The sequence below is a fragment of the Nanorana parkeri genome, unplaced genomic scaffold (assembly GCF_000935625.1).
Source record: "Nanorana parkeri isolate BGI_ZX_2015 unplaced genomic scaffold, ASM93562v1 scaffold27, whole genome shotgun sequence".
In the NCBI taxonomy this organism is placed as follows: Eukaryota; Metazoa; Chordata; class Amphibia; order Anura; family Dicroglossidae; genus Nanorana; species Nanorana parkeri.
In genome coordinates, this window is record NW_017306295.1 from 2,381,001 (window position 1) to 2,398,861 (window position 17,861).

Consider the following 17,861-nt stretch of genomic DNA (forward strand, 5'->3'; position numbering starts at 1 on the left):
ACAGAACTAGCAATCACAATAAAATATACAGTCCTGGCCAAAGGTTTTGAGAATTACACAAATATTAGTTTTCACAAAGTCTAAATGAACGTAATCCCCAAAAAACATGGATGGCTGGGAAGGCATGTCTATACATATGGAAATACTGACTTCTAGAAAGTTTTTAATAGGATGCTGCAGTGCGATATTAGGATGTTGATCAGGAAATGTTAAAGGCAAATTATAAGGAGCTATTTTGGTAGGAATTTCATAGGGAGATGTATGCTTAAAAGTATAACTTAAAAACATTTTTTCTAGTTGTGGATAAAGTGGATTAGGGCTTTTTATTGCTATATGTGTCCCCTCTTGGGAGATCCACCCCTTTATTTGTCCTAGTGACCGCCGTCGCCTAAACAAAAAGCAAGTGGGAAACCAAAATGTAAGAGCTGTCATCACAGCAGCAAGTGATGATAAATCATACAATTGGAACAAATACTAAACTTATCATAAGAGCATATGTGCATTTAATGTAATTGAGACAGGTTATTTACCTGTAAAGGTGTTTTGTATTTAGACATCCAAAAGCCCTGAGGTTGCTGTTGGGTGTCAGTCACCATCTTGGATGTGATGTCAGCAGCCCAAACAGATCCAGAGCTGTCACTCAAATGACACTCTGCACTATTCCCCTTCACTTCGCCCCCAGCAGCTACATAAACGGTTATGTAGGGGGGTGAAGGGAGGGACAGAGTAGCTAGGCCAGCCCATAGAGTAATTAGACACTTCCAAAAAAGGAGAGGGATATCATGAACAAGAAGTGAGGGGGCTGTGCTAGGGAATTTACTTTATTGGAGAAGTCAAATTTTCAACAATTTCAAAGGTATATTGCAGGTGAATAAAAAATAATGTATGAAATGGAGAAACACAAGTAACCATTTAAAAGGTTAAACTACAGCTGGTAAGACTGGAGCTTATGTTCTGTTATATTTTTCTTCTATAAACCCAAATATAAGACATATGGAAACCAAGCTCTTTGATTTCCTGAATCTCTATTCCATATTGACATGCCAGTAAATTGTGTACTGCTTTGTATGCTGGACTTTTAGCACAGCACAAAGTAAAAGTTTTTAATTGTCTAGGTACCAGACTCTAGAATCTCTTCCACTTTGACTTTTTCACGCCAAGTATGTTTTTGTTCATGGAAACCTTTGGATGGGGTAAAGCTCATGAATTATTTTTTAAGAGATGTTCTGTGGCACTATACAGTGTTCCTAGCTATTGTTAAATTATATATGCATTTTGCAGACTAATTTTATTGGCATGATTAGAAACAAACTTTTTCACAGGTCAGAGAGGTAATGGGCTCTGGATTTCTTTTTCTGTTAATTAGAACGGCTTTGGAATATGCTAACCAATGTCATTGGTTATTCATGCACATTCAAAGGTCACAGTGTCATGGCACACTACAGAAAATGAGAGCCTATGCCTCACACTCTACTTGCGCACAGTGCCAGTTGTCCTATGCAGGCCATCAGCAAGTCAGGGCTATGCAAGTCTTAAAGGAATTCTCCCTTGCCCTCTTTTTCCAGTAGTTCCTGATGCTGTAAGATCTCTGACAAAACAAGTGTCCAGGGCAGGTAGTGTGACCCTTATTCAATTAATTTGCTCATTCTGGCAAAGGCAGGGAATCAGTTTGCTGTTGGAAAGAACTTTAAACAAATATATTAAAATTTTGGATGAGTATGTTTTAATTTCACAGCGACTATGAGACCTACCATCAGTACAATATTGCAGAATAATGTCTCATTACATTTGAGGAAATACATTTTTTCTATACATCATCAGAGGCCTAAAAACATGATAAATGTCGATAGCCTCAAATTATTATATTTCAGGCATACTCAGAGCCGGTGCTACCCTACAAGCAAGTAAAGCGGCTGCTTGAGGGCGTCGGTTGGGGTTGGAAAGATGCGGACTGGGAGGGGGGCTTCTTTAAGACTGCTCTGATCACACCGCTGAGCGATCCCTCTCTCCTCTCCCGACCGCTGCAGCTTCAGCTCCACGAGGTGAGCACTCAGAGAGGCGGCTCTGATCACACCTGTCAGTGCTCCCTCTCTCTCCTCCTGGCCGCTCTGAAGCTGCAGCAGCCGGGAGGAGAGAGAGGGAGCGCTGACAGGTGTGATCATTCAGAGCCGCCTCTCTGAGTGCCCGCTTCGTGGAGCTGAAGCTGCGGCGGCCAGGAGGAGAGAGAGGGAACGCAGAGAGGTGTGATCAGAGCAGTCTTAAAGAGGCCCCCCTCCCAGTCCACATCTTTCGGGCGTTATTAATCTGAGTTGCCCCACTCAGTATGCCCGTCGCTTGCGGCCATATTGAGTATGCCCCCTGCCCACTCTGCCCCTGGGTCAGAATAATCCAGCACGTTAGTAATCTGAGTGCCCCACTCAATATGGCCGCAAGCGACGGGCATACTGAGTGGGGCAACTCAGATTAATAACATCCGAATAATGTGGACCGGGAGGGGGGCCTTTTTAAGACTGCTCTGACTTCAAGACTGCTGCGGCGGCGGGGAGAAGAGAACAAGAAGCTCTACTGCCAGCGTCTATTCACTCTTTGATCGGGCTCCTCGGCGGCCACGGCAGTTTCCTCTGCCCACCTCAGCTGCCATTAGTGGGAGAGGAAGACTGGGAGGGAGAGGAGCACCTGGAGCCAGCTGGACGTGTAGGAAACCTCGCTGCTCCCTGCACCATCACCAGGAGATGAAGAGGTCAAAGCAACTGTAAGTCCCTTTACTTTCTTTGTGACCTCTGCACTGCGTTACATAATGACCGGTGACTCCTGCACTGTGTACAGACTTCTGTACTGTGCGTCACACCCTGACCTCTGTACTGTGCGTCACACCCTGACTTCTGTACTGTGCGTCACACCCTGACTTCTGTACTGTGCGTCACACCCTGACTTCTGTACTTTCGTCACACCCTGACTTCTGTACTGTGCTTCACACCCTGACTTCTGTACTGTGCGTCACACCCTGACTTCTGTACTGTGCGTCACATATATTGTTAGGGAGATGTGTAGACAGTGCCAAACAGTGAGGCCAATGCTTCCTCCTCCTCCCATGACATCACAGAAGCACCTGTGCCTATAAATACCAACTTCCTCCACAAAATGGCGCTTGGTTATTGCAGAGCTTTGCCTCTAGCAGTCCCTAGCCTACGTTACCTACCTTTCGTATGACTTCCTGGTATTTTGACCCTTGGCTTTGTTACTTGACCTCAATTGTATTTCTGCCTGCCCTGATCTGCTATTACGTCTAGACTACGAACTTGCCTGCCGATTTGGATACTCTGACTATCTGTCCTGGTTGCCACTACTCCAAGGGGAGCGTATAACATTCCTGCTACTTGGATAGGAGCACCTTAGTACGGGTGGCTACCTCGCATACAGACTCCTGCCTCTAACCCGCTGACACTTCACCCTGGCAATACTTGCCTCCACACGCACATGTTTTTGAAATGAAATATAAGAATAAAGGAACCAGACACTTTTATCATATTAATGGGATTTATTATAAATGTCCACATTCTCAATTTTAAAAAAAAGGAAATGTTTTATAAATGTATTAAAAACACTTTGATTGGACATTTATTTATACATATTTATGCCATTGCAATGTCACCAATGAAATTGCTTTAAAGTTTCACTATAATTTACAGTATCATTATTCATAACATACAAAAACATAAAACAAGTAGTAAACATCCAGAGGCTACAGCTACTGTGTGCTTAGTACTGCACTGTACATAAAATACTGTTTTTTTCTGTGTTTCCACTAATCTTGTGTCAATTCCTTTCATACTGTGCATAGACTTTTACAACCTCAGCCCTTCTTACTCCCCCCACCCCACAACACACGCACAACCACACTGGTTGAAATCAGCCGGAATAAAAAGTCTTCACTTTGCTATGCATAAAAAATGCACCATCTTCTTTTCTCAGTTCCTACTGATATATTTGTGTGATGCATAATCTGGGAACATTATCACCTCCCTGGGGAAGGATCTGAAAGATAAGATATGTTGCAGGTTAGTTCACTGCTCATTTTGTAGTTTAACTCTTGTTGTTGTGGCAGAGATATGATGTCAAATCATCTTTATTACAACTCTTCTGTTCACAGGTGCATTGTCTTTTTTGTGATTCAATCATTTTTGAATAAACAACTGGAAAACAACACGTGGTATTAAAGAAAAATGAAAGTGTGTTGTAACAAGGACACTCCACTGTAGACCGGAGGTGCAAGTCAGATGCAGTTTATTTGCTTTCAAAACGGTAGATAACATGAAATCCAACATAAATAGCTCGCTGTAGCATATAACAGATAAGGGCTCACCAACATCTGTCTCTCTTGCAGCACTGCTGCTCCGGCCTCAATCTTTAGGGCCACTGTCTGGTTCCTCCAGACAACGGCAATAACATGCCAATCCTCTCAATATGGTTCGCAAACCCCGCAGCTCCCTGCTGCACTGGCCTCCACTGACTCCAGGGTGGAGCTCTCCTGACTCACAGGTGGGGGGCCTGAACACATCCCAGCACACTCTTCATGAGGGATGTAAACAGGTGCACAATCAGGTGCTGGTCACCACCAAAGCATGGACCCAAGAATGGAGATTTCTTCCCACCCAGAGCTCTAAGAAATCTCCTGGCTCCAGGATCCCAACCTTGATCCAGAAAACCCAGAAAGAACTGAAAAGGCAGTTCTCTCCTGGTACACGTACTGTCTTCCTGGAGCCACTCAGCCCCTCTGGCTGAGAACCCTGGGTGACTTTGAGGCCACCTAACACCGTGGTATTGCCTCACAATGCCACAGTGTTCAAACCAGAAAACCCAGAAAGAACTGAAAAGGCAGTTCTCTCCTGGTACCAGTAATGTCTTCCTGGAGCCACTCAGCCCCTCTGGCTGAGAACCCTGGGTGACTTTGAGGCCACCTAACACCGTGGTATTGTCTCACAATGCCACAGTGTTCAAACCCAAAATCTGGCATTGTATAAAGTTTTCTTAAAGAAGAACTCCTTAAGAACTCCATGCAATCTAAACATTAACCTTTGCAGTTGGGCTACCACTGCAATGCAAGGGTTAAGTGCTCATTTTGGTCTAGGAGCTAAAATAAAGAAAATATACTCACCTGATCATCGGTCCTGTGGCAGTGAGCATTGGCAGTTGATTGTATCTCGATGTCCTTGATATCCTCATGTCTATGTGTTTTATGGGCTACAGTTGGCACGTGCGCAGTCCGTTCAGCTTACGACAGAAAAATGAACTGTCAGCATCCGGACCAAAAACGCATCAAAAACACGTCAAAAACGCACTGCATTAGCAGCTCCACGTCTGCTGATCAGGACCAGACCAGGACCTGATCTCACATGAGATCTCACATGAGATCAGGTCCTGATCAGCAGACGTGGAGCTGCTGATGCAGTGCGTTTTTGACGTGTTATTGACGCGTTTTTGATGCGTTTTCGGTCCGGATGCTGACAATTCATTTTGTTTATTTTTTTTTTACCAAGGGGCTGTCAGTATGCAGATTCAGGGCCTGTTCACATGAGTTTCAGGTCCTGATCAGGTCCGCATCTGCAGACGCGGTGCTACTGATGCAGTGCGTTTTGGCCGCGTTTTTGATGCGTTCCAGTAAACAGCTGGAGTGGGGCTGTTAGTATGTTAGCTGCAGTGCAGTGCAGAAGACGTTCAAGATCTGTCATTTAGTGGTAGTAGTGGTACCGTAGCTAAAAGACGGATTCACGGCCGGGCAGGTAAACTGGCGAATATGGGTCAGTTTGACAGTTCGCTAAACTGTCAAATTGACCAACAGATTTACAAAAAATAACTTGCTTAAGAAAACTGTATACAATAAATTATGACGCCAAACATAACAAAATAGATTGTGAGCTTCTATATACTTTCATATTTTTTTTGTACACAGAAATGCCAGCGTATGCACAATACATTTGCAAATCCAAAAATATGGTGCAAATTACAATGTAATCAAACACACAACACACTGCAATCACTGAATGACTAAAATACAAAATCAAAGTAAGACATTTTTATATATCTTAATGTGCTTGGGCACTATGGCCTGTTTTTAATAGTTCTCCTTTGAGATACATCAAATGAAAGCAGCTTGGTCATATAGCACTATTATTTTGTGGCAGCATAGTATATTAATGGCCATTTAGATCCCCTCCCTTATTGTTTATGTGATTGTTTTCCAATGAAGAAAAACTCCTATAAAAGGTGTGAAATATTTTCTATTTATATACAGAGTAGGTTGCACATTAAGTATGAATTTGTATCAATATTTCCTAAGGACATACTCATCATAATCATATATGCTTTTTATTTTGTGTGATTAAAGAAACTGATTCTATTGGTGTTCTGAGTTAAGCAGAAATATTTTTAGCAGATGTTGGAACGACATGAAAGACAGTTTCCATGTATTATCTGATAATGCACAGAACAGGGGTGGAAATAAAGTCAGTGGAGCAAATGGGATCAGTAAAACCAGAGGCACAGGAGGTCCTAAAAATGTCATTACAGAGACATGCCTATTTTTTCTGACTGCGTGGCACTATAGATCCATGTTATCTGAAGAACATGAACCAGAGCTGAACAAATTGCTCCCAGCAAGCTGCACTTATGTGAGGTCACAGTACTATGTTAGTATCACATTGTGGGTAGGTTTGAGGAATTAGTTTTTATTGTTTTTTATATATTGCACAGACTCACCTGTTTTGCTTTTACAAATCTGTTCACACTTTTGCCTGGTATTGAAACGATTGTGGTTTCCTCCACAGCCACCATATACAAATGGCCGGCAATCATCAGCTTTTAAATAGTAATACCAAAGTAATATATAATCTGAGCAAAATCCTTCATCCATGGGTAGCTGGCAGGGGTCTGTAAGGGAATAAAATATATACATATGATTTTTTAACACATCAAATTTACATACATGTTTGAAGTGGTTGACTGATTTTAGCTTTTGGCTGTAGTTTCATCATGTCATAAACCTGACATGTATTTTTTCAAACTTTCATAAGCTTGTTATATGGTCTGTCAGTCTTTAGAAATGCTGCAGGGTACTCTGATTTACTACATGTAAACCTGATGGGCATGCATAGCCTGGCTTGAAACAATGCCAATCCAGTTTTGTTAGTCAAACTCTCATCCTCATGTCAGTGTGGATGTGGCATCAAGGGTAACACTGAAAATACACAAATCCATTAAATAACATGCTTTGGGGATGCCTTAAACCTGCAGATGACATTATGGAGCAGTACAATGCACTTCTGTTAAAGTGACAATGTTTGTTGACAAACAGCGGCCAGGGATTTATCATTTAGTGTGGGTAGCACTACCACCCCTACCTTATGTACTCTATACTGCTTCACCTGGGGGGGGAAATATTTGGGCCCCTTATTCTAAATAGGGTCTGCAGATTCCCATGAGTTCCCTCTCTGCAGACCCCCACATCCCTTTTGGGGGGACAGTATGTGCAGATAAGGCACTTGTTCTCTCAACATGAGGATAAGGTGCCTTGCAAGAGTGGAAGTTTTTTTTTTCCAATGATACTGACCCTTTATGTAAAAAACAAACAAATAATATGGTATTGCGTCCCTCTTTAAATTCATAAAAGATCCTCCCCCTTTTGCACCTTGTTTCCATGTTGAGGAGGAGTCCTTTTCTTATAGTACAGGGCCTCTGCTTTCAAAAAAAATGTTGGTTGAGGATTTAAGCTGTTTTCTTGCCAAATATTCAGATTTAACATGTGTCTGCAACATTTCCCACATAGTCGAATCTCAGACTGTGGTGACAAAGCTTTGTCACTTCCCCCTACACCCCCGTGAAGGCCTATTGGCCAACAAGGTTGCCCATCATAAAGATTTAGCCATAAAAGCAGGGTATTAGAAGCGGATACAGACATGTGCATCTATAGATTCTTGCACTTCATACCTGCAGCAGTTTGCTCTGATGAGCATGGCAGTGTTTACACTTACGAACACACATGGGCAGAGGTTCGTAAGGAAGCTTAATTTCACTGGAATAAGAGAGTGAGCACTTGTATTTCCTATTGGTAAATTAAATACGTCCATTATAAATCAATGTGTTTTTTTTTCCAAATGTTTTCTTTAGATTATGATCATGTTTTGTATACTTACTGCCAATGTTCACCTAATTGTTATATAATTGATAATGACCCCTCCTATGAAAGAGAGCAATATTAAGGAAAATCTATAGTGGTTCTGAACCTATTTTGATTTCCTTATTATAAGCAGGGTTGTAAAATGAAATTTTAAATTGTTTTCTGTTTTGTTTTATTTAAATATAATCCATGGCATATGAATGTTATATAACCTTATACTGTCCCCACAATTGGAAGTTTAAATTGCTTTCCTCTGTCTTTTTAGCACCAATAATTTTTAAAAACCTATTGTATACAGAGTTCAGTAGCTCAAACTGATATTTCAATGAAAAGAGTGCAGAGTAATGTATCCTTTATCAGACAGCTTGGTCAGAAAATCCTTTGTAATGTATTAAATGTTTTAGAATTTTTAAGCAATCTGCTGCCCATTGGACCTACAATCCATCAAGGATAATGATATTTTCAATTGTTTATATAGGTGTTTGTGCCCTTTAAGTGTTAGTAAACTTTTATAGCATTACATTTGTGAATTCTCATATAGTAACCACAGTAGGAACAATATTAATCTTTGCTCATGAAAATGAATGTACATTGTAACTAAGCTAGATTATTTCTAAATAGGGAAGTCATGCACAATAAAAAGAAATAAAATGTTTTGTGTGTGGTATATGAGATCATTGCTCTGTTGAAGATCCCTGTCAATAAACATACCACCAACATGCCGCTTCCTTCTGCGCAACTGTCCCATTAGCTCCTTATCACTTCCGCCTGGAGAGGAATAAAGTGCATCAACTGTTATCAGCAAATTAACAACACGTTTAATGTCGATCATTATATTTACAATGAGTGCCCTTGAACACCTGCTTCCTTTATACGTATAAAAAAATGATAGACATAGTTATAAAATTTAAATGGATGCAAGCTTTAGAAACAGAAAGGTCAGGCATTAATCAAAAGAAAAACACATGCGCACAGTATCAGTGGCTTGTAATGAAGATGTAAGGGAAACATCAATGCAGTATGGTTCTTTTTTAAATTGCATCATTTAAACTTTCTAGCATGACTAGGTATTTTGAAGTTTGCTGTTTTTTCTTTCTGGGGGGACGTTCACTTTCCAACTAATCGTTATATTTTCTGCTAATAACCCTATCGGTGTGTGGTGGACAGAGTTACCAAAGGGCCCCTGTGCAAGCTCCACCCCCCCCATTTAATTACTGACAATGTAAAAATACTTATGCACTGTATATTGACATATTCACAGCTAGTTAGAATTAAGCCATGTCCAGTTGTGCAATGGCAGGAGTTCCCGCACCCATCAGTCCCACCATCCAGTATGAATAGGCCCCTATGTCCCAGAGGGCCTTTGTGCATGTCTGCACAAATGGAATACCCTCACTGTCAGGTTCTTGGAAAATATCCATGAACTTGATTAGTTATAAGATTGTCTTATACACAAGTGTAAACATTACTTGTTTAGTAAATTATCGGGCAAGGGTTGCACTCTTTGAATAACTTTGCAGTTGGTAGGGAAATTGGTGGATTAATCTAAATATAATCCTACCTTTGTATCTTAGCTCTGAGGTGGTAGTTGGGTATTCTGTGGTAGTTGCTGTCTCATTACGATAAGTATCTTCCTCTGTATTTCCAGCTGCAGTATATACAGGAGTCGCGGTCACCTCATCCTCTATGTATGAGTCTTCATATGCTTCATCAGGATCTACAGACTTCACAATCAACTGGAATTCTTTTCCTGTTAATATGTAGGAAGTGGCAATAATTATTTTGCCCAGATGGTCACATCAATTTGCAGTAGGGCAAATTAGTGAGTGCAAAAGAGATTCACATGATGTTGATACTCCTAAAAATAAGACGGAATACTGGCAGATCATAAAAGCCTTACTAGTGGATGTTTAAAAGATTTCTACATCTACTGATGTTTGCACAAAAAGAGAATCTCTGTTGTCAGTACTGGCCAGTCTGCCAATTTGCTCATCTCTACAGCATACGGAGTACAGTAGTGGGTCCAAAAATTAGAAAACCTACTAAGGAAATAGACAGTAAGTAGTAGTAAGACAGAATTCCATATATACATACATATACATATATATGAACAAGAGAAGACCCTAAACCTGGCCTGTTACATTTTGCCTAAAAATTATTTTCTTTTGTACCATACTGCTTTGGGGATGGTAAAATAGCAAAACTGGAAAAGAAAGCGGTGGCTATTCATTTCCTTTGGGTAAGTTATGTGAATTTAAATTTCACTCATGGTCTTGAATGTGTTATTATACTTACAAGGTAAGGTTAATGCTAAGGCTAGAAATGTATCTCCTGTGCAATCAGTGTACTTAACTAGACTATAGCATCACATTGGCTCTCTTCCCCTCTTAGCCCAAGTGAAGCGCAATAGCTTCCATCAAGCTGATGAAAAGAATAGCCTATATTGGTGCTCATTTAATATGGAGATGTTGGTATTCTAACAAGAAATTAGTCAGGTTTGGTCAGATCTGTAACTGAACAGGACCCTCAGTCATTCTGTTCTACATACATATCACTAAATACATTTGTAAAATCCTAACCAGTGAATACGAAACAGCCCTTAACCATTCCCTGCTCTATCCAAAATGAAAACAACATTTTGGCTTTACATATACTTTAAGTGAAGATGCCCAGAAAACAATTAAGTGACCAATGTTGTTTCCTCAGATTAATTATGACATTTAAAATGTGGGTGTAACAGTGTGTGCCTGCTCCTGGGTAACACTGTGTCACAATGCAGTCAGTAAGCCGATAAACTTGTAGAGGCTGGAGTCCAAAAGTCCTTAGCAGGGAAGTTTATTGTACTCAGTGACAACATTTTCACAAAAATACATAGACAAAAAGCCTATCTCTGTCAGAGATCTACCTACAAATAGAAAACAGTTTTACCCTCAATGGATAAAGGTGCCAAGCTAAGCCTTTAAACACCTGCCAAACAAACATAACATTTTCTCAGGTCTCACTATATCTCCAGTACAGCAGCCTGGGAGATCTGTGTTTCACAGTCTATCTCTTCCCAGTGACCGGTTAGCTGCATCTCCTTTTAAAACCTTCTGTCCACACCCTGTTTAGGTGAGTTTACCCATTTTGTAACTGACCGCCTGTTTCAACCTATTGCTAACATAGTAGCCAGCAATTACCTAACCCCATGGCCAGTACAATCTGCCACAGTGGGATTAATGTGAACCCGTTGCTTTGCCCTGCATGGGTACCCTTAGACATTGTCCAAACTGGTCATTGTCTATGAGCACCAATAAGTATCAGCTGACACCCTTGGCTCATTATTCTTTGAGGAAAAATTACCATCAATGTTAGATTTTCTTGGCTGATTGCTCTTGCACATAGCAATCAACAAATATATTTGCGTGGGTGGTCACACTTGGGTCAAACGAGTGTACATATCTATACACTTCTCTATGTCTGAGAAAATCAAACAGGTGGTTTGACTATGCACACCTATCCAACCAGCACCTTGACCATCTCAATGACCAGTTTCATTTTAAATACAATGAGATAAACAACATCGGAAACTGTGGATATTTGTAATGAACTTCATTAAGTGGTGTATAAATGTCAGGTTGTTATGCGTGCTCATGACCAATTTACATCCTATGTGCACTCTAAAGCGGGCATCTGATGCACATTTTGGCAGCCCTTGAAGAGCTCATTTTCACCTATTCAAATAAAAGGCATTGTGGCTAGTACTGCTCAGTACTTCCAAGCCATAGGCCTAAAGTAAAACATTTGTTACTGCCAGATGACCCTGCTCGGAGCGCCGCCCACCGGAGCAGCAGTGACGCGACGCTCGGCGAGGTAATACATTGCACCAATAGATTTACAATGATCCCCTGCAAACATGAATGGGTTAAATGATCCGTAGTACAACTACATGTTATGTACTATTATGTACTATGGATCATGATTTAACCTATTCATGTTAGCAGGGGATAATTGTAACTCTATTACTGCAGTGTACTGGACGTGTGTGCTGTATATGTACTGCGGATCATGATTTAACCTATTCATGTTAGCAGGGCGGAATTGTGAGCGCCTCCCACAAGCTGAGCACCGAGAGGCGATGCAGCGATCCTGCTTAGCGTCGACTACAAGAGGCACCGCGTGAGGCAACAGGGATCGGAGTGAAACTGTAAGTGAGGGAAGATGAGACGGGGCTGGCTGTAAATCTATTGCTATAGTGTACTGGACTTGTGTAATGTATATGTAGTACATATATACAGCATACACCTCCACTACACTCCAGCAATAGAGTTACAATTCTCCACTGCTAACATGAATAGGTTAAACCATGATCCATAGTACATAACATGTAGTTGTACTATGGATCATTTAAAGTCACCTGTCCCTTTAAGAAAAAGTATCGGTAATTGGTATCGGAAAGTACATGAGGGGATGTACTTGTACTTGGGCCTGAAAAAGTGGCATCGGGACATCCCTATTTACCAGCTATATGATAACTTGGGCCAATGGAGCAAAGACTACAATAGTGGTGAGAGAGGAACTTTAAATTTTTTTGCTGTGGATGTAAACTGTTGGACTGATGGATGTAAACACGGGAAGGCCTGTATTGTCTGAAAGTGTTAGTTCCTTAACAGCTGTATATACTGTAGCTCCTACCTCCATGTGGAGGTTATATGACAGATTAGTGGCTGATAAATGCATTTATGGAGGGCTCACATGTCTGTACTTCTAAATGCACTATGTATGTAACTTCAGCACTATAAGACGTGATCATAGTAAGGAGTTTTGTTGATAGGCATTCTTTGAGTGCTGTGTTTGCATATTCATATGAAAATTAGATGTGCACTGAAATGGAAATTTCCAAACTGAAACGAAACCAAAATAAAAAAAATTTTAGGGGCTTTGGGGAAAAAACAGGGGACAAAACAGACCCCTGATATTTCCCTTTTAAAATAGAAAAAGAAATTGAGAACACAAATTCCTCAGTCTCTCTCTCTGCAGGCCCTGTTAAAGTGAACAGGAATCCTCTATACTGAGTGTTCCTGTTCATTCATAACATGAGAACATAGTGTGTTTACTATAACTACAATCATGAATGAACAGGAGGTGATGTAGATCAAGAGGCTGAGCGAGCGGTGCAGGGAGGAGAGCTCAGCCTCCTGTGACAGCGCGAGCCGTCTCCACCCACACACCGCTCTGCCGGACTTTGGTAGGAGGCTGAGCAGTGTGGGAGGAGAGACGCCGGCCGCTCACAACGCTCTCCTCCCGCAGCGCTCCGCCGGCTGTCACACTTTCTCTTCTCCCCGCTGGGACACACAGAGCAGCGCCCAGCAGGGAGGAAAGAAAGCAGGGATGCGCCAATGTATTGGCAGGAAAATGGCACTTTTGGCATTCAGCCAAAAGTGCCATTTTCAGCCGATATGTTTCGTCGGCCGATATATATCGGTGCATCCCTAATGAAAATATATGCTTTTGAATGGCAATCCAGCATTTGACAAGCAAAAGCTTTGTTTGAGTTGCTGTAAAATAGGACTTTCAGAGAAATGCAGCACAATGCAAACCCGGTCAAGCGTAGCCTCTGAACTGCCATGTGTACTGCTCATTCAAATTCAAAAGGGCTTTTTTGATCTGCTTTTTGATGTGCATTCCAAATGCGCGTGAAATGCAGGAAAACACCTGTTGACATAAGCCCCACTATAAAGATCTACTACCAATGGGTAGTATCTCTTTCTTGCTCCTAAGAATCTTGCGGATGCAAGCCATAAGATAGCCATGAGTGCTGCAGGAAAGGTTGTAAATTCTGGCCCTTGAATCTTTACTATGGTTACGTGAAACAGGTTAGCTCATCCATTTACACTCATTCATTAATATTGTACAAGAAAGTTGCAGACACACTATATTCAGAACTGGTAGATAAATACTATAGATAGGTAGATAATATTACTGGTATAACTGGTTAAGACTCACCAGGTTGGAGGTGATCACTTATTCTGTGTTGGGGTGCTGGTTTTGTTTGCAAAATAGCTATAGATGTGTAGAGATGAAAGTGAACATAAAAGAAAGCATGGTAAAAAAAGACTAGTGATTCATATAATACATCTGTGCTATGGTTTACCTTTGCTTAGGCATAATTACTAGGTGCCATACATTGTTTATAAATCTAATCTAAAAGAGTTCAATGCTTGGTGTTACTGTAGCAATTAATTTCATTTTCCATGACATTTTTAGAAATCATTCCTGTTAAGCCTGAAACAGTAGGTTGCTATTTTTTGGGGGGAAAAGTAATTGCATTTGTCACATGCGAGGCGGGTGTGTTGTGTTAAAACTGTCTGGTAACTCCATCAGGTAAGCTGAAGTGGACTCATTCAAAAGCCATGCAAGTGCTTAGCAGGTATCACTGGTGTACTGAGAGAAGATACACTCATGATCAGCAAAGGCGGTGTTTTATATGTTCAGATAACAATGTTTGCAAATGAGCATGCATTCCCAAGAAAACTTTGTGGTCATTGGTAACTTTGCAATGTCCTAGCCACAGTTGCCTCCCTCCCTTTGCTGTCAACACAATACAAGAGGCCTTGATTTTGATATATGCACATGTGTTGCACCTTAACAAAGATTCCTGGAAAGACATTAAAACATACTATGTGGAACAGTGGAAGTCTTGTAAATGCTTATGAGAGTCAAATACCCATTTTACAGTAAATTTTAAAAACCTGCAGGATTTTTCTGTAACTGTTCAATACACCTAACATCCAGTATAAGTTGCTCATAATTAGCATCCATTACATAGATTAAAATATTGACAAAAAAACTCCTCTTATTTAGTTAATATTGAGTACATTGATGTTACTTTTTGAGTGGACTAGTTAGATGGATAGAGGAAAAGAAAGAGCTAGCAAGAGAAAACAATCTCAGCAAGAGTAAAGCAAAGGATTAGTCAATTGTGCTTAACATGCAAGGCCAAACCAAGTGCAAGAGAGGACAAAAGGAAAGAGACATGAATCGTTTGTATAATCAGGTATACTGTATATTGTATGTAGAGCTATTTCACTGTGGACATTTCCAAACCTGCTTATAGCCACAATAATAATTCTCCTCACAGAAGCACACATGTTATCACTACAAGTATTAAACCAAGTGGGTACCTACAGTGTGTGCCTTTAAAGAGACCTACACAGTAAACTCAATCAGGAAGGCTTAAAGGCAGCTTTGAGAATCTAGATCCTGTGGAATACTAGGTAGTACTAGGCAAAATGATTTCAACAATCTTTTAAGATTTAGGCTTTTCAAACCCAAATTCAAAAGCGTTTAAAAAAAGAAATACAAGTTTTAATCACCAACTAGCTTCTTATATTCTTCAATATCCAGTGGCAAAGAGTTCTTCCCTGGAATACTACAGAGATATAAGAAGCCAATGGGTGATTCAACTCACTGATAGCAAAAAGTTACATTCTTGGTGGACTTGGCCTTTAGGTAACGTTTAAAGACCTAGTCACATAAGGAAAAAAAGTTTGGGGAAAGCACATACCTGTAAATAAGAAAGAGAATAATTACGTCTCCTGCAAAGATGTCCCCTGAAGTCTGCTAGAAAACTGACACACTTTCTGGAGTGTTGATCTCCGTGGTCCCCCACAGCTCTCGCTAGTTTCTCCCTCGGACCTCCACATCACTACTGAGTCCAGTAATGACATTGAGGTCAGCTGCAGCAGACCCTGGAAGTTGACACTCTAAGTTTTGGTTTTCCAGTGGACTTCAGGGGACATTATTTCACAGCAACATTCTTTCCAATGTGACATGGTTTCTTTAAAACTACAGGTACTCAGCTAATGGTATGGGTACCCAAGGGCGATACTTTTGTCTGGTTCAGTAAACCAATTTTCAGGAATTAACATTTTTACTTGTTTGGAAAATATGTATGTACAATGAGGAAGTAATAAATGCACATACAGTGTACAAGGGATACTTGAGATAAGGGGACACACAGTAGGGATATTTAACCTTTTATTAAAAAGGGTACATACAAGGGGTACCTATTTAATAACGTTAAGGAACACTGCTTACATCACTGACCTCTGTTCATTCATTCTCACTTTTCTTCAACAATAAATATTTTGATTAACAATTTATCAATCTTTGTGATAAACTTTATCAGCAGATTATTCTGTTTGATGTGAAAATCAGTTTGTCGCTTTTTTCTTTTCTTTTATGCTAATGCAATGAAGCAACATTGTAATTAAGAAAATATGACTTTCTATCACCATTTTTTTTTTTTGGATGTCATTTTTGTTTTACCTTCAGTTTTCTGGATTTCAACTCACCTGTGCATGCTGTAAAAAGATGAGAAAAGTTAAGAGTGACAGGGACAAAAATCATTCAGCATAAAACGACTTAATTTAAAGGGACTGTATCCCTATGGCATGCACACCCATGTAGAGAACTGCTCTCAGGAGGGACAAGTGCAGCGTGTAGTTAAGTGCAGCCGTCTGTACATCCCAGATAGATGCAGACAGTCTGCGTCCAAGTGCGTGCACCCTTGCCTGCATGGATGCGTAGTTTCGGGTTGGTGTGTAGCCACATACAGTTATGTCCTGTCATAGGGATATACAGGAAGCTACACACAATTACAATGCTGCACCTGTTCCTCCCGAGAGCAGATCTCTGCATGGGAGTGCATGCCATATATCAACTTTATGTAAAAAATGTTGCCAATGTGTGCTAGTCTTGTTTCCATGTCTAGTTTCTAAATATAGATGTAAATGGGAGCAGCCAAATTTGCTCATTACATCTGCAGGGCTCTGCTTTCTGCTTTGCAGTGCTACACAATGGTTGTGTTTTGTTGCTAACACAACTCATTACTGCCAACTCTGAGCTTAAACTGCATAACCATGGAATATTTTGTTTGCAATGTCTAACTGCATAATAGCATGCTGAAAGGTAGGCACACATAATATTGTAGTACCCCATATTATGGGTACATAACTACATACATTGCTCTTTAAAGGTGAACTTTGAGTTAAGTGCAGAAATGACCCTTTCAGTGGTGCTACCATGCACTGCAAGGGATAATTGCTTATTTTGTCTAGGGGCAGAAGAATAAACAGCTATACTTTCCTTATTCCTCACTCCTGTGTTAATTTTGTCAACTAATATTTTTTGTCACAGTTTTCATCAACAACACTTTTTCAGTGATTAAAATTAGATTTAAAGCTAAATAAAAACTATAACAAAAATAAATTGACATTTTAGTCAACTAACTAAAACTAGACTAAATTGTTAGGGAGACACGATTTGGGAATTCTAAAGTCAGAACTTTCGAATTCCAGTTTCGGTTCCTTCCTGAATGGACGGCTAATAAGTAATATGTGCAATGGCATTACACCCAATATAGTTTTTTATTTTAATATTTTAGAGTTGCACTTCTGCTTTAAAAAGAAGGAAAAATGTCATATGCAAGTTGTTATAATTAATGCATATCCAATGTCTATTTATTTTAAGGTAAATGTCTTTTAATGATAAAGACATGTTATTTATCACAACAGTTAAATCTGTGTCTGTATTGCATGTTAACACCTTAATACCATCAGTAATAACAGGTTACCATAGTCAAAAGACTAGTCAAAAGACTGACTAAAACCAAATCGAAATTTGCTGTCAAAATTAACACTGTTGC

At 40.3% G+C, this 17,861-nt stretch overlaps 1 protein-coding gene across 1 annotated transcript in view; it reads right to left on the bottom strand.

The window, feature by feature from the left end:
- Positions 1 to 3,991: 3,991 nt before the first annotated feature.
- Positions 3,992 to 17,861, bottom strand: part of LOC108795029 (collagen alpha-1(VII) chain-like) — a 204,348-nt gene continuing 190,478 nt past the window's right edge. The window contains exons 93-97 of the mRNA XM_018566199.1: positions 9,735 to 9,923; positions 8,877 to 9,040; positions 7,836 to 7,839; positions 6,757 to 6,927; positions 3,992 to 4,035 (exon numbers count right to left, since the gene is read on the bottom strand). Coding sequence (XP_018421701.1) covers positions 4,016 to 4,035; positions 6,757 to 6,927; positions 7,836 to 7,839; positions 8,877 to 9,040; positions 9,735 to 9,923 — 548 coding nt within the window. The 3' untranslated portion in view covers positions 3,992 to 4,015. The remainder of the gene's footprint in view (positions 4,036 to 6,756; positions 6,928 to 7,835; positions 7,840 to 8,876; positions 9,041 to 9,734; positions 9,924 to 17,861) is intronic.